Here is a 22,955-nt window from a genome sequence, read left to right as displayed (position 1 = left end):
TCTGTGATAGTAAAGAGTGTGGAAAGGAATGCTCTGAACATGTATGAAGCCAGACGGTATCTCTTAGGTTTGGACAGCAGTGGGGTGTCTGTTTCCACCTCCTCCAGCAGCAGCAGCAGTAGCAGCCCTTCGGCTGCCCCCACACCAGTCAGCTGCCCCGTGGGGCTTGATATCCTTACTTCAGCCGGCCTGGGCCTCACTAGCCTGGGTAAGAGAGGCACATGCTCCTCATTTAGTGTCTTGACCTGTACTCTCATCCAGCGCTCTTCTTTATGTGCTTTTTGCATATGTATTTAGGGTAAGAGCACTTCTTTATTCATTTCAACAGTCTGATCGAAAGGAAGCTCATCCGTCAGTGTGGTGATGGTCTAAATGCCGCATGCTTGTATTTTGACCTCAGTGACTGAGGATATGCTGCATGCTTCATGATTCTTATGTACATCTGTCCTGTAGGTCTTTTGGGGCCCACAGCTGCCTCTCTGAGCACTCCCTCCACCCCCAACTCTCTTCTGAACGCCCTCAACAGCTCCATCAGTCCCCTACACGCTCCTTCTTCTGGAACCCCCAGCCCTACTCTTTGGTCAAACTCACTGGCCAGTCCAACCAGCACACCAGGTCAAAGGACAGCGCACACACACATACACCATTTTCTCACATTAGAATGGTGCCATCTCAATTCTTATCTGTTAGGTTACATTTACATCTGTGCTCATACGTAAAGGTTTGGGCACCCCTGGTCGAATTGTGAAAATAACTCAACACATCCTCTGATTATTTGCTGAATTTTAACATTTTAGGGAAAAAGTAAAACATCAAAGTGGCCTGTGCAGAAGCTTTCTGTTCTTATATATTTTTTTATGATAAACTCATCAAATAAATGTCAGTTATGCTCTGAAATGTGCAGAAAATGCCATATTTAAGTTTGTTCACTATAGAAGTTTTTATTTTCACTTCAACAAAACTTGTAAATTGACGGGGGTGTTCAAACTGAGATGCATCTATTTGAAGGTGGTAATTCAACAAAAAAAAAAAAAAAATATATATATATATATATATATTATATATATATATATATATATATATATATATATATATATAATCTCACTGTTGTCGGAAGAAACTCTCCAAAATGGTAACTTTACAGGAGAAGGAAAAAACCTACTTTACTTTTAATTTAAGTCAATGGAACCAGAATTATTTCCAAGTCATTTTAGGTCGTTTCTTTTGGTCCATTCATCATGAAATTTAGACACAATGTAAAGGGCAACAGGCGTTTTCAAATTCCGTCAAAAACTGAAAAATGTCAAAAATGGAGATACGAGGTTTTCTTCCGACAGCAACGATATACTAAGTATTGTATCAAAATAATCAAAACTTAATTGGATCACAGTGAACATTACAGATTTCATAATTGTCATATCACCACATCATAAACATGGATTATGATAATTTTCAGAAATGTACCTCTCAGATATCTGTCATATGAAACCTACTGTATGAGGGTGCACTCATATGCTAAAAATCACTCATCAGTTCTTGCACTGAATCCTGCAGGTTTTTCATCACCATTGATGATCCATCCAGCCACCCAGGCCACATTAACCAGCATCCTGTTGTCTGGGGTCCAGAGTTACACCCACAATACACCATCTCCTCCCCCAGGCCTTGCCCCCATTGACCCGCAGGTGAACGGGGTCCCAGACTGCAGCAAGGCTGTGTCCTCCCTCAATGGCAAGGTGATTCACTGTACTGCATATCGTGATGAGTGTTCACAAACTATATTAAAAATAGGAATTATGGCTGCCACAAACTATTACTTCTATAATCAATAAATCTGTCAACTTTGTTTTCCTTCAATTAATCCAGCAGTTATGTTCATTATGCTCAGTGAGGAATAAATGTCGTAATCTTACATTAAAAAAAAATTCATGAAAATTCATCGGTCCACATATTAAAGGCACAGTACGAGATTCTGGAGAACAAGTGTTGATATTGAATTAAACAGCAAAATAAATGCTTTAGTGCTCACTCAGTAGCTGCACCCTCCAAATTGCCACTCACATTGCCAAGGTGTATGACTGGACTGGCTAACTTAACAAATAACATGATATACCTGTTGCTTCAGTTGCTGTTGCAAAGGTAACCAGCTGCTATCACACACATTAAGAAGCAGGACAAAAAATTGCTGACCACCAGCAGGAGCAACCTCCTCATCCCTTTTCATGCCTTTCGGCTTTCAATGATGCTGAAGCCGGCTTCTTTTTTTGCCAGCTTCTCTTTGGAATTTTCACATTCCACGTTAAACAGTGCAGCCGTTGCATTCCAGCGCTTCAGCTTCTTGTTCGAAAGTTCTTCTTTCCTGGTTTCCTGGTGCTTCAGGTGCCAGAATGGAACTACTGCAATCTTTAAAGTGGAACAAGAAGTCGTTGGTGTAGTGTGGTGGTTGGTTAGTGTAGTGGTTAACACCTCTGCCTTCTACGCTGTAGACTGGGGTTCAATACCCCACCTGGGTCAGCACCCTACACTATACTAATAAGAGTCCTTGGGCAAGACTCCTAACACCACCTTCGCCTACCTGTGTAAAACATTTCAAATTGTAAGTCGCTCTGGATAAGAGTGTCAGCCAAATGCCATAAATGTAAGCAAGAAAATCTGAATAGCAAGTCAAATTTCAGAGGTCTCACCACCTTTGAAATGCCCTTGCCTTGTCTAAGAATTTCTTTCTCAGTCTTTGTTTTTTTACCCTCTTTGGCTGTTCCTCGTTCATTCTTCCTTCTTGACAATGCGTGGAGTCTAGTGTGTGGCCCCTCCCCTTCCCCCATCCTGCGCATGAGCATGAATGCCCCCGGTTGAAGGAATATTGCCTGGGACGGCGTTGTGTCCCTCATCCCGAACCGCTTTGTTTATTTCCTATTTACACAGCCAGGGCTGTGTACGAACACTGGCTTTTTTTTCTAGCCCACACACAGAATGGACAACTAGTGAACCGTGAGGAGTTTAACAATTGAATCCTGCTGAATTTAACAGTGTTTTGGAGTGAAAACGTATACTGCACCTTTAAATTGGTTTCCTTCACTGTCAGATAGCAGTAGGCTTTTTTTTCTATATGTATGAATACAAGAAATGATACAGGTCCTTATTAACTGTGTCCAAACAGTTAATAATACATAGATAACCTTTAAATGACTTGGTCATTTGTCATTTGCTGTTTCTGTTTATCAAATTATTACCTGTCCTACCTGTTTTCTCAGGTCTAGCACGTGCTTAATCGGCCGTCTGTTTCCTATCATTGTCACTGCTTATGATTCTGAATGGGCCTCGTCTGCCTGTGTGGTATCTGACACATCTTTGGCTCAGGTTTCTGCATTTAGTGTTCAAGGCTGGCACGTGTGGAATTTTATGACTGTACGTCTTACATATTTTCAGTGTTTACGCACAGCACCCTCAAACAGACTCGGCATCATCCCAGCACTATTTTTACCCTCTGTAGGATGAATGGAATGGTGTTCGCTTTACCCTGTCGTTATTGGATTGCTGCCTGAATATGGCATTAATTTTACTGCACTGTACTTAACATCCGTAAATGTTTCTCTCTTTTTTGAGACATTTGGGGATGGCTGCCGTTAGCTACTTAGGCTAATTAGTTGAAGAATTACTGGTGAGGGCAGAAAATGTGCTGGACTCTGTCCTTAACTGTGTTATTTGTGCGTCATTGTCAAGCTGCTGTGACCCACTACCTCTGCTTTTGTACATCATGCACTGCATGCTGACATTTGTGCTCTCTTGATTTCATTTCCCTTTAAGCCGCCATCGTTCTCTTCGTGCCACAAGCTCATTCTTCTTATGATACAACGAAATGACAGGAGGTGGATTACCTCCAGTATAAAGTATAAAGTAAAAGTACTAAAAGAGTAATTCTGGCTCTGATCTGGTCCTGCTATCATTTTTATAACCAGACTGGCTTCATGAACTCATTTCAGGTGAAAGTCCTCCAGCGTCTCTCTTGGTAAACCAGTCTTTTAATAGAACGTCATTAATTAGTGACGCTGACGTCTATTAAAATGATCAGAAGCACAAAACACTGAAGGTAAACAGTTTCCATCAGGGAGAACCGAGTGGCTCTGAAATCACTTTTTACACACAAGCAAAGTTTCAGTTTCAGATTTATTTACAACTTAGTTCCAAGTTTAAGTTGAATAAAAACTGGCTTTAAACTCAGGATCACAGATGAGCTCCTTTACTATGTTGATCTGTAGGCGTCTGTTCATAAACATAAACCAGCCCAAACTCATTTACTATAAAATGAAATGGTGTTTGTAGAAATTCAGAAAAAAGCCGCGTCAGTCTCGACTGCATATGTGGACATATTTCTATATTGAGCTCTATTTACACAAAGTTAGGTTAGTTCATCATTTATGTTGAACAGACTCTCCCAAAGTTTTACGCTGCTGCGCTGACGTTGAACCGCGTGCTGCACTGGGTCGGTCTGACCAACAGGTCAAAACCAGCTCTAAACAAAGTGACCGCTGGGCCCTGATTGGTGCTCTGGCTTTGCGCTTCTTTCGTTTTGACATGTGACGTTTTTATACACACAGAAACCAAAAGGAGCGACAGATTTCTCAAAATGTAGGAGGAAAAAGTCGGATATTAGACTCTGAAATGTAGTGGAGTGAAAGGAAAAAGTCGCCCAGAACGGAGAAACTTAAGTAAACTACAGATACACGAACTGTTACTGTCCACCACTGACTGTTTTGCATAAACAAAAAATCCTGTAAGTGGTATTTTTAAAAGATTTTGTTGACTGATCATTGCACCCCTAATATCAAAAGTTTGCACCATTGACCAGAACTATGCATATGTCTGTGCTTGTGTGTCTGTGTGCATGTGTAGCATCCCAGCTCCATGTACAGCAGAATGTCTACCGTCTCTTTGGCCGAGAAGGTTCTGAACGTGGCTCATGGTGATGCCGTCCAGGAGGCCAGCGCCCACTGTCCATCTGAACCGCTGTCCAGCAAATCCAACCAGGATCAAGGTACTGCCTCTCATGCTGGAGTTAATTCCTGCAGACCTAGTTTGTACTGAATCAAAGATCTTTGCAAACAAATCGGCACTGTCTGCTAAACCATGTTATACATTCAAGGGTGAGCACATGGTGTGGGTCAAAGTCACAAACCTGCAAAAAGGAATCTCTGTAGCTAGCGTGCCTGTTATTGGTACTGCATTGACAAAAGCCCTCAAAACATCCACACTAAAGCCCCCAGAATGTTCGCTGTACTCTTGGTTTGTGAACTCCGTCTCGATGCTGTTCCTGAAGTAGCTGCAGTTCTGTCGGTTCGTGCCACTAGTGGCGTTCAGAGCCAGCTTTTACGAATTGGCTGATTGGCAATAACCCCCTGACCTTTTCTAGATTGAACATGGACTTTATTGACTTTGGCCAGTTCATTTAAGGATTAATGCATACTTGGTTCCAAATGGTTAAACCATTCCATCCTGCATTGCTGGGAAAAAGTGGGCCAATCATTTCTGTCCTCCTCCATTGTAAGCATTAAGAGTTGTTTGAATTGGCTGGACTTCCATAAGTCAGGAGATGTGCATGGTTTTTAGTTCCTCACTTAGTGCAATTAAATTGGAGTTTTTTGAGTTTTTTTTTCTCTCATGAGCAGTGAAGCCATAATGAAGGTAGTTGACCCCAAATTCCATCGTGCCAGGAGCAGTCAAGCTATATAATGTTTAACCAAAGATGTATAACTTTTGGCTCACAGAAAGGATAATCTCTCTCTCTCTCTCTCTCTCTCTCTCTCTCTCTCTCTCTCTCCCCCCCTCTGCCTCTCTGTCTCTCCCCTCTCTTTCTCTCTGTCTCTTCTCTCTCTCTCTGTCTCTCTCTCTCTCTCTCTCTCTCTCTCTCTCTCTCTCTCTCTCTCTCTCTCTCTCCTCTCCCTCTCTCTCTCTCTCTCTCTCTCTCTCTCTCTCTCTCTCTCTCTCTCTCTCTCTCTCCCCCCCCTCTGCCTCTCTGTCTCTCCCCTCTCTTTTTCTCTGTCTCTTCTCTCTCTCTCTGTCTCTCTCTCTCTCTCCTCCCTCTCTCTCTCTCTCTCGCTCTTTACTCTCTCTCTCCTCTCCCTCTCTCTCTCTCTCTCTCTCTCTCTCTCTCTCTCCTCTCTCTCACTCTCTCTCTCTCTCTCTCTCTCTATGTGTGTGTGTCTGTGTGCGCCAGGCTCTGATACATTTGTGGAGGTGGGGATGCCGCGTAGCCCCTCTCACTCTGGGAACAGCAGTGAACTGAAGCAGATGCTGGCCTCCTGCAAAACGGCCTCAGGCAAGAGGCAGGCTGTGGAGTTACTACAGGGCACCAAAAACTCTCATCTACAGTATGTACACATGCACACCAGAGATTAGAAACAGTATATAGAACACAAAAACCAAAACATACTCTGTTTATCGCAGTATGTAATATGAATAATGAATTTCATTACAGTTGAGTTACATTGGAGATAAAGCCAGAGAGGCCAGGTTGAGATGGTTTGGACATGTGTTGAGGAGGAATAGTGGATATATTGGGCAAAGAATTTTGGAGATGGAGCTGCCGGGTAGAAGGAGAAGAGGTAGACCTCAGAGAAGGTTTATGGATGTAGTGAAGGTGGACATGGAGATGGTTGGTGTAAAAGTAGAGGAGGCAGTGGATAGAGCAAGATGGAGGCAGATGATCCGCTGTGGCGCCCCCTAAAGGGAGCAGCCGAAAGAAGAAGAAGACAGTTGAGTTGCGTGGAACTATGGATTAGAAATAAGCGTGCCTTCACATAACAAACGCTGCCACAGTTGACTAATAGCACTACAGCAGCCACATGAACCTGAAGGCACATTGTTTATGAACAACAGCCAGTCACCTTGAGGAGTTAGGCCTCTTATTTTTCAAAGAAGGAATAAGAAACCAAATGTAAATATGTAGGAAGGGAAATACGTACAAAGATAAAACACGCTGTCACCACTGGTGTCATTCTACTGCTTGTTGGGGTGATAATTGCTTTATAATCTTGACATCTATGTAAATTGAATCCGAGCGATTATTGTCATATGATTATCACCACAAACATCCAAAGTGTAAAAAAGGTAAAAATACATCACAGAAAAATTATGAACCCCTAGGGTCATGAAAAGGTTAATCTCTGTCAGAAGACTGTTCCTAACTGGTCCAATAATCCAAAATCCCACGTTCCACCGTTGTGAGACAGGAAACCCAGAGTTTGTGACACAGGCCGCAGGAATTACATGACGCAGGGAACCTAAAACAAACGGTGTTTTCCGCAGAGCGATTTTAAAATGTGGTGAAGTTGTTTGATAATGTTATTTTTTCATTCCATTTGATTTTTTTTTAATCTGGCATTGTACATGCACACTGGTCTCACACTGCAAGTCTTCACAAAATCTAACAAATGGTCCGCTCCTTTTACGACTGTGGTTAGCAGCTTTCTCTGTGAACCCAGGTGTAAATACTCAGCTTTGATTAATCCTTGTGCACATGATATTTCACAGCCGGTTGCGTGAAATATGAGAAGTCAAGTATCTTATTTTTGAGAGAAGGAAAAAGAAACGCAATGTAAATATGTAGAAAGTATGGGGTTTAAAATGGTAAAGCAGTGCTGTCTTCACTGCAGGCTTGTTAGTTCTTTATGGAGCAATATCTGCTTTATATTCTTGGTATTTGTGCAGTATAATAACTGCAGTGGGAAAAAAAAGTGACATGCAAAGGCCTGGAGGGGTCCACCTCAGTTAGAAGGCTGTCCCTGATTGGTCAGAAGCTCTACCCTGACTGGTTTAAGACTTGAGCTTAACCTGCCCCAGAGCTGGTTAGAACTTGCCATGTAATCTAGCCTGGTAATAAGTGATCCACAGACAGAAAATCCATGGTTAAATTTAGCTAAGCTTAAAAATGAGCTGGCTTGCTTTGTGAGACGGGCCCCATTGATTAGGAATGACGTATGGAACTTTTTGAAATGTGATCAACTGGTTAATGATGATATTATTTTGTTCCGGTTGACAGAACAGTTTTCATTTCAGTGTATGTTCTGAATAAACATTAACCAGAATGAAATAATGTTGGTTTTAACTGCATTTTAAATTTACAACGCTGAAAGTAGTTTTGCTCTTGTTTTTAATTACTAATCAATCGTTTTCCTTGCCTGTTGTCCGTAACAAATCCCTGACGCAAACACTGACACATCTGCAGTGAACAAAACTCACACAACCATCTCTCTTCAGAAGCAAGCAGAGCTAAAAACATCCACTGCAGACCGTTTCAGGTAGAAAATACTGCAGCGCGCACAACTGCATAACATTCTGTCCACCGTCCACCGTATCGTCTTCTGTGTGTGTGGCTGGGGGTGGCATAGTGCGTGTTGTTAGTGGTGAGGTGATGTGGAAAAGCACGGACAGACGGTTGGCTCTGGAAATAGCCATGACAGCATCTGCTGTGTCCCCAGCAGGTCACACAGCATCTCTCTCTCTCTCTCTCTCTATGTCTCTTTCTCTCTCTCTCTGTCTCTCTGTTTCTTTCTCTTTCTTTCTCTCTTTCTTTCTCTCTCTCTCTGTCTCTCTCTCTCTCTCTCTCTCTCTCTCTCTTTCTCTTTCTCTCTCTCTCTGTCTCTCTCTTTCTTTCTTTCTTTCTCTCTTTCTTTCTCTCTCTCTCTGTCTCTCTCTTTCTTTCTTTCTTTCTCTCTTTCTTTCTCTCTCTCTCTGTCTCTCTCTTTCTTTCTCTTTCTTTCTCTCTTTCTTTCTCTCTCTCTCTGCCTCTCTCTTTCTCTCTCTTTCTCATTCTCTTTCTCATTCTCTTTCTCGCTCTCTCGCGCTCTCTCTCTCTCTGTCTCTCTCTCTCTCTCTGTCTCTCTCTCTCTGTCTCTCTCTCTCTCTCTGTCTCTCTCTCTCTCTCTCCTCTCTCTCTCTCTCTGTCTCTCTCTCTCTCTCTCTCTCTCTCTCTCTCTCTCTCTGTCTCTCTCTCTCTCTCTCTCTCTCTGTCTCTCTCTCTCTCTCTCTCTCTCTCTCTCTCTCTCTCTCTCTCTGTCTCTCTCTCTCTCGGTCTCTCTCTCTCTCTCTCTGTCTCTCTCTCTCTCTCTTTCTCGTTCTCTCTCTCTCTCCCTCTCTTTCTCTGAGCAGTTTGAAAGGGCAAGTGGTTGACGTGTAATTGTTCCTTTCCAAACAGCTCGCCTAGCTTACAGCGTAAATCATTCTGAAAGGCGGTTCTCCAGCCTCGGGTCTACTATAACAGGCAGAGCAGGAAAATTGCCTTGTCCTGAGGGAATGTTCTTTAGTGCTGGGCTGAAATGGCCTTCAGTGACTGTTGGACCGCTTTGTCTATTCTTCTGAAGGAGATGATACTGTGGCAATCGAAGTTACCCCTAAACTGCAGGATTATCCTTAATCTTAGACTTTTTAACTGCTAAAGATGCTAACTTCTAAAGGGGTAACTACTAAAGAGTCTGATATTGAATCCTCTAATAGTTTTTCTTTAAAACCACTAAGCTTTAAGATAAGCTGCTTTTAATTAAAAACACTTGACTTAACATGGGCATCTAAAAGTTATCATGCTCAAACTACCCCACCACACTCTGTACCATTCATCCTGCATTCCAGTTAAATACTCAAATGTTAATTGCGTAACATTATTATTTCTTTTTATTCTCTCTTTCACTCTCTCTCCCTGTCTCTCTCTCTCTCTCTTTCACTCCTTTTTAACACTTCTGACCCTTTCCATCTCTCCCCCGACCTCTCTCTGTCACACTCTCCAGCTCAGACTGCTTACTCTCAGACTCTGACTCCAGCGCATCTGAGAGTCCCGTAGCTGATAAGCGAGCTCCGGGCAGTGAAAGAGCGGCCGAGCGCGCGGCCCAGCAGAACTCTGAGCGAATCCGTCTCCCTCCACAGTCCACCTTCTCCAACATGCAGGTACTGCACCTCCTACCTCTCATAAAACCCCTACTGGTTCCCTCACTCTCCTCTAGGCTTCACAGCCTGGTCAGAGCAGGCAGTGCATCGGCTTCTTTTGAAGCAGCAGGCTTCAGGAAATGGGCTCAGGAACTGGTTCACACACTGGAACTTCAAATCGTTTCCTGTGAGCCATCCTGCTTTGGTTTCTTTGGAGCTGAATGTTGTTTGACCTTGCGCTTGTTGCTGCTGGTTACTGAGAAGCTGTTTTTGATGTGCAGTATCACGTGCTACAAACATGGCTTCCCCATGACCTCCACTCTCTGGAGACTTTATGAGTCTGCCTTTCTTTCTTTGTCCAGCACCGGTGGAAAGTGAGCGTTGTCTAGGAGTGTAAAGTAAACTCCTGTGACAGAATGAGGCAATGTTTAGCTTGCTCCGTTGCTCTTCTGTGAAGCAAACTGACAGACGATATGTAGGGCAGCCTTCTTCTACTTTTTTCCACTAACCACCTTAAACACTCTTTGATTCTCTCTCTCTTCCTCTCCAGGCCTTCGACTATGAGCAGAAGAAGTTGCTGGCAACCAAAGGTATGTGGTACGCCAGTCGAATCCCCGTTAAAGGTCCTGTATCATGCCCATGTACTTTACCATCCACAGTAAAGTCTTCTATCCATCGCCAACATAACAAACAGCTCCACTGGTAACAAAGTGAAGCAACCCGATCTGTTTAGTCTAGAGTGCCAGCTCACGATGGAGCAGAGCTACCGCATCTCCAGAGTAGAAGATCTGGCTGAGTTTAACATATCATTACAGCCATGGTTCACGTTTACAATAAACACTAATAACTTTCTCCATTCCATGTGAAGCACGGCAAACGTTAAACTGTGGGCTTGTGAGTAGAAGAATGTACTCGGCGTATACCAGAATACTTGCCACGGCTTTGTTAGCACAGTTGTTTTATTGGTCTATGTAAAGAAAACGAAATGGACTTCTTAGTATAAAGTTACAACCACTGGTTGATTTGTTTATCCTTTTGGTTGATGTTTAGCAATTCTGGATTTACAGCACTGAGTAAGCTAGTCTGAGGTTGAGATGTATTTGTAATGTGTTTTGCTTGTTTTCAGCAATGCTGAAGAAGCCAGTAGTGACAGAAGTGCGCACTCCTACAAACACATGGAGCGGCCTGGGCTTCTCCAAGTCCATGCCTGCGGAAACCATTAAGGAGCTGCGGAGGGCTAATCACGTGCCCTACAAACCCACCATGTCTACTACCTATGAGGTAAGCCCATGCATCACGAGAACATTCTGCTGGAGTTGCAAATGCAGCGTCAGGGCACGTCTCTTGCATGTCTTAATGGTGTAGTTGGGGAAGAAAAACAGAATTTGAGTGGACCTTTTTGATCTCAGGTTAATTTGTTTATCAAGTTAGTTTGCTGCTTGTGAAAAAGTGTGAAGACACTGACTTCTTTTAAAAACATACTGGCAAAGGTTTTAACCGCTATGTACTTGAAATTTTAATATATTTGGAGACACTCAGCATAACGTTAATTAAAAAGCACATACTGAAAAGCTTTTGGCACAAAGGTAATTTAAACGCCTGATAGGTTTAAACTGTGATGACTTCTGTCAGTCGTTCCTTCAGTTTGGCAGTTTTCGCAGAGGAAAATCGCGAGATCTGAATAGTTTTCTCAGTTGCTTCAAACCAAAAAGGGAAACAGGGAAAAATATTTTGAAAAGCCAGGTATCCATAAAGGTCTGATGGCCAGTATGTAGCTTGCAGCTGGAGTAAGTTAAGTGATACTTTTTTAATCCCACAAACGGGAAAATTCCACCTCCGCATTTAACCCATCCGTGAAGTGAAACACCACATACACACTAGTGAACACACACACACTAGGGGGCGGTGAGCACACTTGCCCAGAGCAGTGGGCAGCCCTATCCACGGCGTCCGGGGAGCAGTTCGGGGTTAGGTGTCTTGCTCAAGGACACCTCAGTCATGGGCGGTCAGCGCTGGGGATCGAACCGGCGACCTTCCGGTCACAGGGCCAGATCCCTAACCTCCAGCCCACGCCTGCCCGAGTAGTAGTGATGCACTTGTTCCTTCAGTTTTGCAGTGTTTGCAGGAAAATGGTAAAATCTACACAGTTTATGATGTTAAGATCTGAAAAAAGCATGCTCTGAAAGCTTGCAGCTCCAATGGCCCGTGGTAGTGATGATTGGTCAGTTTTTGCAGAGAAACATGTCAAGATCTAATCTTTCGTATGTTATTATTGCAAACCAACAGATATGTTCATTGATTAAAGACATTTTGAAAAACTAGGTGTCCTCAGAGTTTCGATTGGCAGTGTGTCTTCCAGCTTTAGTGGGCATAGAGTGATGGAGATGTGTGTTGTTGCAGGGGTCGCCGCTGTCGCTCTCCCGCTCCAACAGCAGAGAGGGAGTGGGGAATGGCAGCGACTCAGACAACTGGAGAGAGCGCAACGGGAGCGGGCTCCCGGCACACAGCGACTTCACAACACCCATCAGCCCCAAGAGGAAGCAAAACAAGACCGGCAAGTCAGCTTTAAACACTCCAGAGGCTCACTATCACAACTCCTTCCAACTTTGTGGTTTTAGATACAGAGCATGGATCTGATTTGCTCGTTCACTCGCGTGCTCACTCAGTCCTGTTTAGCAAGCTTGAAATTCATCAGATGCTTTTTCTTCAGTTAGCCATGTTAGCAGGTTTTGGTGAAGTAGGCCTGTTCTTTTAACAGATGTTGATTCCTTCTTGCAGTGGAGCATTACTTGAGTAGCAGCAACTACATGGACTGCATCTCCTCAGTGACGGGGAGTAACGGCTGTAACCTCAGCACCTCCCTGAAAGGCTCAGACCTGCCAGAGCTCTTCAGCAAGCTGGGCCTGGGGAAGTACACTGATGTGTTCCAGCAGCAGGAGGTAATGATCTTTCTAGGTGGATAAATATGAGTTTAATAAGGCAGGGGTTCCAAAACCCAGTCCTGATGACCCTTTGCTCCGCGTATTTAGTTTTTATCCCTACTCTACACTCGTTACCCAGACAGTGGGGATCTTTTCCAATAAATGTTGCCATAACAGGTATGAAAGCCTAAGGTAATTAAGTGGAGACATTGGATTGTGTCTTTAGAGAGGGCAGCACTTTTCTCTTTATGAATATGCATGATGCTGCTGCCTTAAGAGTGCATAGTTCCCCACCCCTGCAAACAGTATTAACAAATGGAGTGGCAGTAATCTTTGCCTGTAAAGGAACTTCAGGGTCCAGCCCTTAAGAACTGTCCATATTTTTGTTTTAATACAGTTTCTGTCATTCCCATTATTTAGTATCCATGTAATCAAACACTGCACAAAGCTTTTCTTGCTAGCTGGAAACGTGGACTGTCTTAAAGACTGTACTGAAACAATCTCAGGCCTAAGATACCAGAGAGAATTTAAGGTAGATGTAGATATTATGGCAAAAATATAACATCATGAAACTTGAAGACTTTTAAATGATAAATACACAATATATATCACAATAATTTTTCTGGGGTTTGATTGGAACATGCAGTTCAGCATGTCAGCTATTCCTCTTGGGAGAACCAGAAAAATCTCTCTGTAATGGAGCCTACATTTGGTCAATGTTCTTGTCGTACTGGTATTACCTACTCGTTCATAATGATCTGTTTTATTGTGATAAGGATATCGTCTGCTCCCCGTGCACTTCAGACAAAACCTCTTTTTCCTAGCTCATAGTCACGGTTGTCAGCTCCCATTGGTCACAGCCACTAGCAGCCGTTCTGTCTGTCTCACAGATCGACCTGCAGACGTTCCTCACCCTCACCGATCAGGACTTGAAGGAGCTGGGCATCACCACGTTTGGAGCGCGTCGAAAAATGCTGCTGGCCATCTCAGGTGCGCCCTGTGACATATTTCCATGCATACCATAATAATGGCAAAAAAGACAACCAGATGTTCTTAGAGCAGCCTGCCATGCCTTTAATAATGCTTTTAATAATTGCTGTACCATTTGGAATGTGGGGATTAATGATTAAGCCTGATTGAGCTGTCAGTGTTTAATTAGAGTCAGCTGCCAGCACTCAGAGCGGGTTCCACACGACTAACGGCCCATATCCCGGCAGCATAGTGACCCGATTGGGTCTGTTTCCCTGGTTGTGTTTGGCCCTGAGCGCTGTCTCTTGAGCAGTTCAAAAGTTGCACCAAGCATTGCAATAAGACTTGAGAGGAGTTGCCGTGAAATATTGGCCACCCACCATCAAATAACAATAATGGTTTCCCCTCCAGTCTGGCCAGGGTGTTTTCTCCAAATGACTGTGCTCCTTTTGGGGATTAAACACAGGGCCTGGAACTGAGGGTAGCTTTACGTCCCCCTTTTTTTCCCTGTTAATGTTGGTTATATTTGTGAAAAACCGCCGTGTTTGTGAATTCCAGGGCGAGGAAGGACAAGGCCGAATTGTTCTGAGGACAGGAAACGGCTGTGGGCCGGTGTTTATTTCACGCGCTAAACTCAAGGGCCAAGCGCAGATCTAGTATAATCTGGGCTGATGGAATCTGGAGCTGCAGGAGGAGCGTCCTCCTTCACTTCTTGCGTCCTTTAAAAAAAAAAACACATACATTCCATGAGCTCTGGCGCTGTCAAGCCCGTCTACCCGTAAACGCTCTCACCAGTAAAAAAAGAAACGCAGAGAGGAATCTTTTATTATTCTGTAGCTAAATCAAAACGCTACTGTCAGAACAGTCCTTAGGGTTTCTTGTGGTGGTAAATTGAACATACAGTTAGGTTCAGATGTTTGGAATAACAGTTCAAAAGTGTTTTGTCAATGTTTTCAATAATATGAAACCTATTTGGTTGCAGATGCATGAATAGAATAGTTCTGGCATGGAAGTCATTTGCAGATCTACACTTCACAAGCTAGAGTGAACAAGTGATGAAGGAATTTTGAATGATGAACGGAGGTGTAGCTGCTTCTAAAATGACTGAGAAAGCTGTAGAATTAATATCCAATTATCAAATTAAAGGAGTATAACTTTACCGTACAGTGTATTGTTTGTCAAATAGCTTGTTGTCCCCAAAATGTTTGACATGTGTTAATTCAATGTATATTCATGTCCAACAATAAAACAAAAAGCAATAGTGAATATGAAATCAAAAGAGAAATGAATCAATAGATTGACCAGTGATTACTGATGGCTACTGTTAGAAGCCTGTCAGAGTAACAAGTAAGCAACAGATGAATAAAGACCACTGACTACTCTTAGTACGTATTACTCTGAAAATGAGTTTATTCTGGTTATGGTGTGTCGTTTGGAATATAGGAGTTTTTAGTTTAATTGCTCACGAGCATTTTTACATTCAGTGAACACAGTTTCCTCAATTCTTTCACTCCAAGTCTAGCATAATGATGAACTGCATATTATGTATTCCATTTATGCTGTATAGCAGAGGTCACTAATAGACGGACCGCGGTGTGAGTCCGGACCCAGACGCTGTCCTGTGCTGACCTGGACCTATAACCGATAAACCATGGAGAATTATTACATTTCGACAGGGTGGTCCTATTTTAATCTGCGTGACTTTTCGAGCATTTACAGTACCGCTTGAGCGGCCCAGGAGACTCACAGACCAATCACATGTGTTGTACATATCACACGTGATGCTACTCAGCCAATGAGATCTGTGCATTACGATGAGCACTGAGGCTCGAGTGAGTGATGCACACACAGGAGAGGGACGAGGCGAGAAACAGCAGTCAGAGAAGAAAGTGAATCAGAGGGAAGGTTTTTTAACATGGCATGCTCTAAAAAGAGAAAACTGACAATACACGTTGTTGAAATATCACTGAATTGTACTCTGTTTGACTTAACATTCAGATGTTGAGTGTATAAGATGTTGATATGACTACTAGGCTACTTCAGTAAACAGTATATGGCTTTGAATCATGATGCAAGTTAGATATGATGTTCTGGACCTTCGCTTGAGGAAATTGATTGGATATTTTTTCACTTTCTATACAGTTAAGATATTCAGCTAATGTTTCTGTTCTGTTTTAAAAATCTCTACATTGATTATATCAACCAAAGTAAATCACAATACAAAACAAAGAGTAAGTCATTCTTTACTACTTCATAAATGAACATAAACAATTCCTAAGCAGATATCCACATGAAATTCAGTCCAATCGTTGGTATTAACTCCAGAAAAGTACAAATCTAAAGACATCACAGTTATACTTATATGTTATACTTGGTGGAGAAGACTTTTTTTGCAGTCAAGCCTTTGTTTGCAACAGCTTCAAGACATGTTCTGGATGAAGAAGCTAATCTGTCACTGTGTAAACGTGTGATTTTGGTCCATTCTTCTAAACAGGGAGTTTTTTAATCTTGAAGATTCTGGGGGGGTCCACTGTCTCCTTTGCAGTGTGTTTTGGATCATTGTCCTGCTGGCAGGACCACCTGTCATCCTCATCATCCTGGTGGATGGCAACAGATTCTTCTCAGTTTCTTGCTACATGGCTCCGTTCATCTTTTGCTCAATAATTTGGATTCCACTGGTACCAAGGGAGGAGAAACCGCGTCATACCATAATGCTTCCACCTCTGAACTTCACTGTACCATATGATGTGTAACCACATTACATTCTCCCAGTAATCTACAGGCTTCTCCAAGCGTTTTGCTGCAAATTTCAAACAAGCTTCAACATCCTTTCTTCTTCCTGGTGCTTGACCAAATTTCTGACTGCCCGGTTGGAAGTTTTGCAAGAAGCTCCTGTGCACGGCCGTTTGATGGTCGAGTGATGCTCTTTCCACTTTGGATAATTGCCCCAGTGGTGCTTATAGGAACATTCAGGAGTTGGTATCCAGTATGGTTGCTATGCTGCTCTTGTTGTAAAGATCTTGGGAGAGCTTTTTGCCTCCACACATCATGACATGTTTCTTGGTGACGAACGAGGTGGGGACCCCTTTTTTTAAAGAGTGGAAGCAATAAACCACCAAAATGCGCTAACCCAGCCGATTCTAATATAGTTAAGACAGCGACTTAGTAGAATCAGCTACTTTCGTGCTTTTTCTTAACTGAGTTCGGTACTTTTTCCTGGGTCAGGATTGAAATGTTACACTTTCTTTGGTTGTGTACATTTTATCAAGTTAATACTAATGTCTAATCTAAATTCCATGTGAATGGCTGCATTGGAAATATAATTAATAAAAAATATTGACACGTTTAACACTTCTGTCAATATAAATGGCAAGAGTTGGTAGTGTTTCTTAGGTGGCTGTGGTTGCCAGAGTACTCTTGTTGTGAAAACCCTAGTCTTGAGGTGTGTTCAGACCTGGCAGGTCTGGTTCGATTAAATCGAGCACTGGTGTGATTGTTCTGTTAGGGCAGATCATTAAAGCAAGTGAGAACACTGCCATCCGAACTCTGGTAGGGAGTTAATATGCAGACCCAGAAACCCTGAGCAGGTCAGTCTTGGTTCACTGCAAAATGAACTCTTCTGCAGTTTGTTTGCCAGGGTTTCTTCATATCCCACTCGAGACTGTGTAAGAGGGATTTCACCTTGCTTTGGGTTGTGCAAAGCCACGGTAACGCAGTAGCTTATTACTCTAATATTACAAGTCGGATAAAAACATAAATAAAGCCAGCAAGCCCAGATAAACAAAAAAACCGCATGTTTCAAAAAGTCTGGTGGACAGTAAATGTCATAAAATCTGCCCAATCAGTTGTGAGTTTTTACTCCTATGCCTTTTGTTTTCATCTTTTAGTTGAATCATGTTAAATATGTTAATGCTATGCAAACCAGAACTACAATGCAACAGTGTATCATTTCTTGCTTTGGTCCAAACCAAGGGAACCAAAGTATAAAGGCACCCCTGATGTTTTGTTGGACTGAGTTTATTCTGAGGCATTTCTGCCATGTTTTGGTCGCTGTAGAGCATTTTGAGAACTGTGAGTTTCTGCACTGACAAATGTGAAGTTTTAAGAGTTTTTGAACTTGATACTGAAAAAAATGTTTGTTGAGGATTATAAAACCTGTAAATCTGCAAGTTATTATTGTGTTTAAAAGAAAAATGATTAAAAATGAATATGATAAATGATTAAATACCTTAAAGCATTGCCGCCTGTGGGAACCTATGCTCTGTTTTACAGACCTGAACAAGAACCGAAGAAAGCTCTTTGAGCCACCCAACATCCGTTCCTCGTTTCTGGAGGGAGGGGCCAGCGGGCGCCTGCCGCGTCAGTTCCACACGGACATCGCCAGCGTAAGCGGCCGCTGGTGAAGTCCGCGACCACCCGCCCGCTCGTAGCTGACGCACGGACAGCCTTAACTGCACAAAGCCATTCCCTACACCCTTGCCTTACAAACAGTACTGGACCAAACCTTTGCTCTCTGAATCAGTGCCAAAAAAAACTAAGAATGTCTTATGGAATTAAAGGGTAAGTTCAGAGGACTCTTGTAAATGTTGATTATTATGTACGATTTGGTACACTATGCAGTATGGTACTCATATGAAAATTAAGGTAATATTGAAGGATCTATAGAGCTCCTGCACTGTCGTATAACGAGCTGTCGGAGTACGTGGTTCAAAGTTTAGATTTTTATTTATATCCTCGTTTTAGGCTTATGTCATACTAATTCTTTGCACTTTAAGAATACGAAATCCTTTGCCCGAAGGCCGATTCCTATCTGGCCCACCCTATAAATGTGCATGGAGCATGTATAGCACTTACATGGATAATCATGAAGATAAGGTTTCAAAAAAGACTGCATCACAACTCAGCCTTTTGCCACGATGCATCGGAAAACCCACGCCTACTATGATTGTTTACTCAGCAGTTTCCTTTCCCTCTTACAAAGTGTGCTGCAGTTAGTAGCTTTGCCTATTTTGGACTTGTTTTATAGTGGCTTGCTCACTGGTGCATCACTGATGTCCTCTGACACAAGCTCAGAGACTCCGTTTCAGACTCTCTGCTTCTGGCCAACAAACCACGGGCGCTTCACTCACTCCCCACGTCAGGTGCAGCTCAGTGTAGCCTGGGCAAATCGTCTGACCAAACTCTGAGCATTACTAATGCATGGCTTAGTCTGCGGTCCAGCTGTTTTTGTCTTAACTACCTCCTTGTCTGCCTTTCACCACTTTCCTTGAGCTATGAAACTATGGAATAACCTGAAGGCCTTACTTGAAAGTTTAGAATTCAGTCAGTGTCATAATCTCTACCAATAATCAGTCTTCGCTAATCTAAAATACTACAGCATCCAAAAGTTGCAAAAGTTGGAGACCAGGCTTTATTAATTTAGTTTCAAGCCAAAATGGCCCTTATACGCACAATATTCGGATTTCAGAAAGACACTGCTGAGGAGATTAGGTACAAGAGAATCCACCTGTATAGGGAGGGGAAAGTCAAAGGAAAACCATCTGATGCTGCAGTTAAATCTTGGATCACTGAGAGGAGAAAATCTCCAGTCTTGCTTCAGATCTGAAAAAATCCATACAATTTCCGTCTGTGAGAACAGCCAAAACAATGCACCCCAAAGCCCAGACGTCGTCACTGAACGTGTTTGGATACTTGGGATCGTGAGAAGCAGAAAATTCAACCAACTTCTACGACTGAACTTTGGAAGTGTGGAGAAATATCCCTGCAGATCTATTTGAAAAACTGAAACTCTCCCTAAAAGAATGCAATGGGCAAAATAAATTAAAAAAAGAGAAATTACATTTAGTTGTTGAGGCTTTGGTGTAATTCTCCATTAAATGTGGTTTTAGCTTTTGTCCTGGTGCTGAAAATGAACAACTTTGAATTCAGCAAATGAAGAGTGGTCTCTGACTTTTGCACAGTGCTGCATTTTCCTAGGTGTCCTTCTTCAGATGAAACAAGTAGGTTTTTCACAAGATTTCAGAAGCAACTGTCCGAGTTGTGTTACACTACACACATCTGAAGCTGTGAATGTTGCCAGTCATTCTCTTGAGGTTGATACCACCAAGTGCCTTTTCCATGCGCTGTCAACTTTCCAGAAAAAACAAAAACGCAACGGAAGAATCGAATCTTGTCTTGCGAAGGTGCAGCGTTTTGACATAGATGTAGCTAAACCACTCATGGAATAATCTCGCAATGCATCGCTTAATCTTACATGTATAGTATTCTTGTATTTGCATTTAATTGTTGTATATGACCTCGTATGTGATAGAGGTACTGTTGAATTATGTATTGTGCATATTGCAGTTTTATAGTCTTTTATATTTTTGTGTACTAGTTTGTCATGGGAACTTCCAGACAGCAGCAAACGATCAGTTAGAAGTAGTTCATAGTATTTTTGTTTTGTTTTGTTTTTTGATATCAAATTTGGACTCATGTACAAGCGAGAGGGGGGGAAATCTCCCTATATTGTGCAGTTCTCCAGTCAGTATTAACTGAAAATCAAATCAACCGACTATGCAAAGAGATCACTTTGCCATATTGTATATGTTTTCTACTTAAAGCACATAAGCGCGAGTCGTGTTCCAATCAAGTTCACGGGCTGCCTGATTCCAGTATATTGCAGTCTTGATATTCCTGCGATTCTTAGATTAGGGCTTTGGATGCATCAAGTGATTTTTTTTATCATCTGTATAATTTGTGAGAGACCAAACTTTAATTCAATTGTCGAATTGTTTCTTTCTCTCCCTAAGAGGAGAACATAAGGAAAGGGTGGAAAAGAAATCTTGTTATTTTGGACATGACCTTGTGACCAGGGCCAACACTTTTTTTTTTTTTTTAAATATATATTTTGGGCCAAAGTCATATGAACAGCTGCTCCACAGTGATCATGTACATTAGTGTACAGGACAGCCATGTGGGGGCGGTATTGTTGCTGAGAAGGGAATATGCAAAAGCACTAATCAGTATTCTTCTGCCAAATGTTTTGTTCTCCCTGTCGTATACGTCGATAAAGTTGCTTAGTTGGCCAGTGCCTTGGGAATGAGTCTTTTGAAATCTGTGCCTTTGACACAGATCAGTTACTCCTTGCTAATGTTCTTTGATGTTACAATATAGATTTGTATTACCATGGACATGTGGTACTGTTGAATGTTCTTTACAAGTTGGAGGCCTCGTTACAGAAGAATAAAATGTATGTAAACCTTCCCCAGGCTTTATTGTCATTTTGTGGCCCAGATACATTTCCATATCATGGGCTTAGAGTTATGAGGTTCTGTCTGACTTTTTTGTCAAAACAGAGTTACTTACATGCAGTTAATCGTTTACAGCACTGCCGATGAATCTGGGATAACTGCTCAAAATTCCTGGTTTACCCCTGTGGCCAAGCTCAGCACTATTGTTTACAGCGGACAGGTTTAACACTTACTTTATTTAAAATTATTAAGGATTATTATTAGAAATACAATTCTATAATTATACATTGAAATTGAATATTTCATTTATCAATATTTTAGATTTATCAAATGCAATATATATCTTAAATATGTTATAGATAATGTGACATATTTGTGAGAAGCAGAAAATTCAACCAATTACTAAGACTGAACTTTGGAGTTGTCAGAAAATATCCCTGTACATTTGAAAATAAAAAGAATGGTAGATTCAATATTTAAATATTTTGAAACAATATTTAAAGGGTTTGGCTGTGAAGCCAGGTTTAGTCCTTAGAGGTTTAAGCTATTTAATAAGAAACATATTTTAGTGAAAAGTAATTTAGTGCACAGTTACTACCGTTAAGTTACTAACTCATTTGAAACCGAGTTAGAGGCTGTTATTTACCTAACTACAAAGTTAACTATAGCGGTCAGCTTGATAGCCACCTAGCTTAAGGACAGAGAACTAACTAGGAATGCAGTCGTTGGAGGTCTTCGTTGGCTAAGAAATAAAGTGAGGGGCTTGTCTTGATTTTATTTAGCCATCCAGCTAACCGATATCAGAGACGTTACAAAGGAAGAGGAGACGATTACGTTTGTAGGGAATATCCCAACCTTAAACAGCCAATCAGCTGGTAAAGACCACAAGCAGGAAAAGCCCTCCCTGATGTGGAGCACATGTGAAGCAGCCTGAACGCGTGAAAAAACTCCAGTGATATAATATAAACGTATATAATATAAACGTTTTTGAAACGTGCACCATGTAAACGTCTTCTACGCTGTAGACTGGGGTTCAATCCCCACCCTACACTATACCAATAAGCGTCCTTGGGCAAGACTCCCAACACCACCTTCGCCTCTCGCCTCCCAGTGTAAAATCATCAAATTGTAAGTCGCTGTGGATAAAAGCGTCAGCCAAATGCCGTAAATGTAAACGGTAACAGGCAAACTGAAAAACGACAAAAATTGCTCCCCGGGTGCCGTGGATAGGGCTGCCCACCGCTCCGGGCAAGTGTGCTCACTGCCCCCTAGTGTGTGTGTTCTCTAGTGTGTATGTGGTGTTTCACTTCACGGATGGGATAAATGCGGAGGTGGAATTTCCCCATTTGTGGGATTAAAAAAGTATCACTCAACTTAAAAATGGAGATTTTCTTCCGACAGCTGTGATATCTTGCTGTGATTTGCTTAAAAATAACAAGATTAACAGACATTCCTATAAGGACTTTGATGATATCCAGGTGAATTTGGCTAATTTCCCTAATTATAATAAAGAGTCACTGGAATAACTGCAGAAATCTCAAAATACTAACATCCATCTAACAGTCATTAGCATTATATTATGGAATAGATTTCTGGATTAAGACCTAAACGTAGTTTTTCATGGTTCTTTAAGGTGCCAGTAATATCCAAGATAGGTTTCTTATTCAGAAGTCTAGCTTAGATTACCAAGGAATGCTGCTTGTTCAAAAGTTCAGCGCACATAAAATTCATTACTATTTTTTCATAATCATGTACCGCACAAAAATAAAATTTCCCTGTAGTACTGAACTGTCATACTGAAATAGTGCAACATATTTATACTATGAAATTAACCTCTTAATAATTCTTCGTAATTCACAGATGGGAATATTGTGGGAATTAACATGCTGATCATATTAATTTAGGTGATACAACCTGTGCA

At 42.0% G+C, this 22,955-nt stretch overlaps 1 protein-coding gene across 1 annotated transcript in view; it reads left to right on the top strand.

The window, feature by feature from the left end:
- bicc1b (BicC family RNA binding protein 1b) overlaps window positions 1–21,047 on the top strand; it is a 94,151-nt gene extending 73,104 nt beyond the window's left edge. The window contains exons 10-21 of the mRNA XM_017714530.2: window positions 1–208; window positions 454–615; window positions 1,555–1,736; window positions 4,891–5,032; window positions 6,212–6,365; window positions 9,777–9,933; window positions 10,463–10,502; window positions 11,039–11,193; window positions 12,313–12,466; window positions 12,691–12,851; window positions 13,724–13,823; window positions 18,075–21,047. Coding sequence (XP_017570019.1) covers window positions 1–208; window positions 454–615; window positions 1,555–1,736; window positions 4,891–5,032; window positions 6,212–6,365; window positions 9,777–9,933; window positions 10,463–10,502; window positions 11,039–11,193; window positions 12,313–12,466; window positions 12,691–12,851; window positions 13,724–13,823; window positions 18,075–18,205 — 1,746 coding nt within the window. The 3' untranslated portion in view covers window positions 18,206–21,047. The remainder of the gene's footprint in view (window positions 209–453; window positions 616–1,554; window positions 1,737–4,890; window positions 5,033–6,211; window positions 6,366–9,776; window positions 9,934–10,462; window positions 10,503–11,038; window positions 11,194–12,312; window positions 12,467–12,690; window positions 12,852–13,723; window positions 13,824–18,074) is intronic.
- The last annotated feature ends 1,908 nt before the right edge of the window (window positions 21,048–22,955 follow it).

This window comes from Pygocentrus nattereri, chromosome 13 (assembly GCF_015220715.1).
Source record: "Pygocentrus nattereri isolate fPygNat1 chromosome 13, fPygNat1.pri, whole genome shotgun sequence".
Taxonomy (NCBI): domain Eukaryota; kingdom Metazoa; phylum Chordata; class Actinopteri; order Characiformes; family Serrasalmidae; genus Pygocentrus; species Pygocentrus nattereri.
The sequence above is the reverse complement of the archived record's forward strand: the minus strand, read 5'-3'. Positions and strand labels throughout refer to the sequence as shown.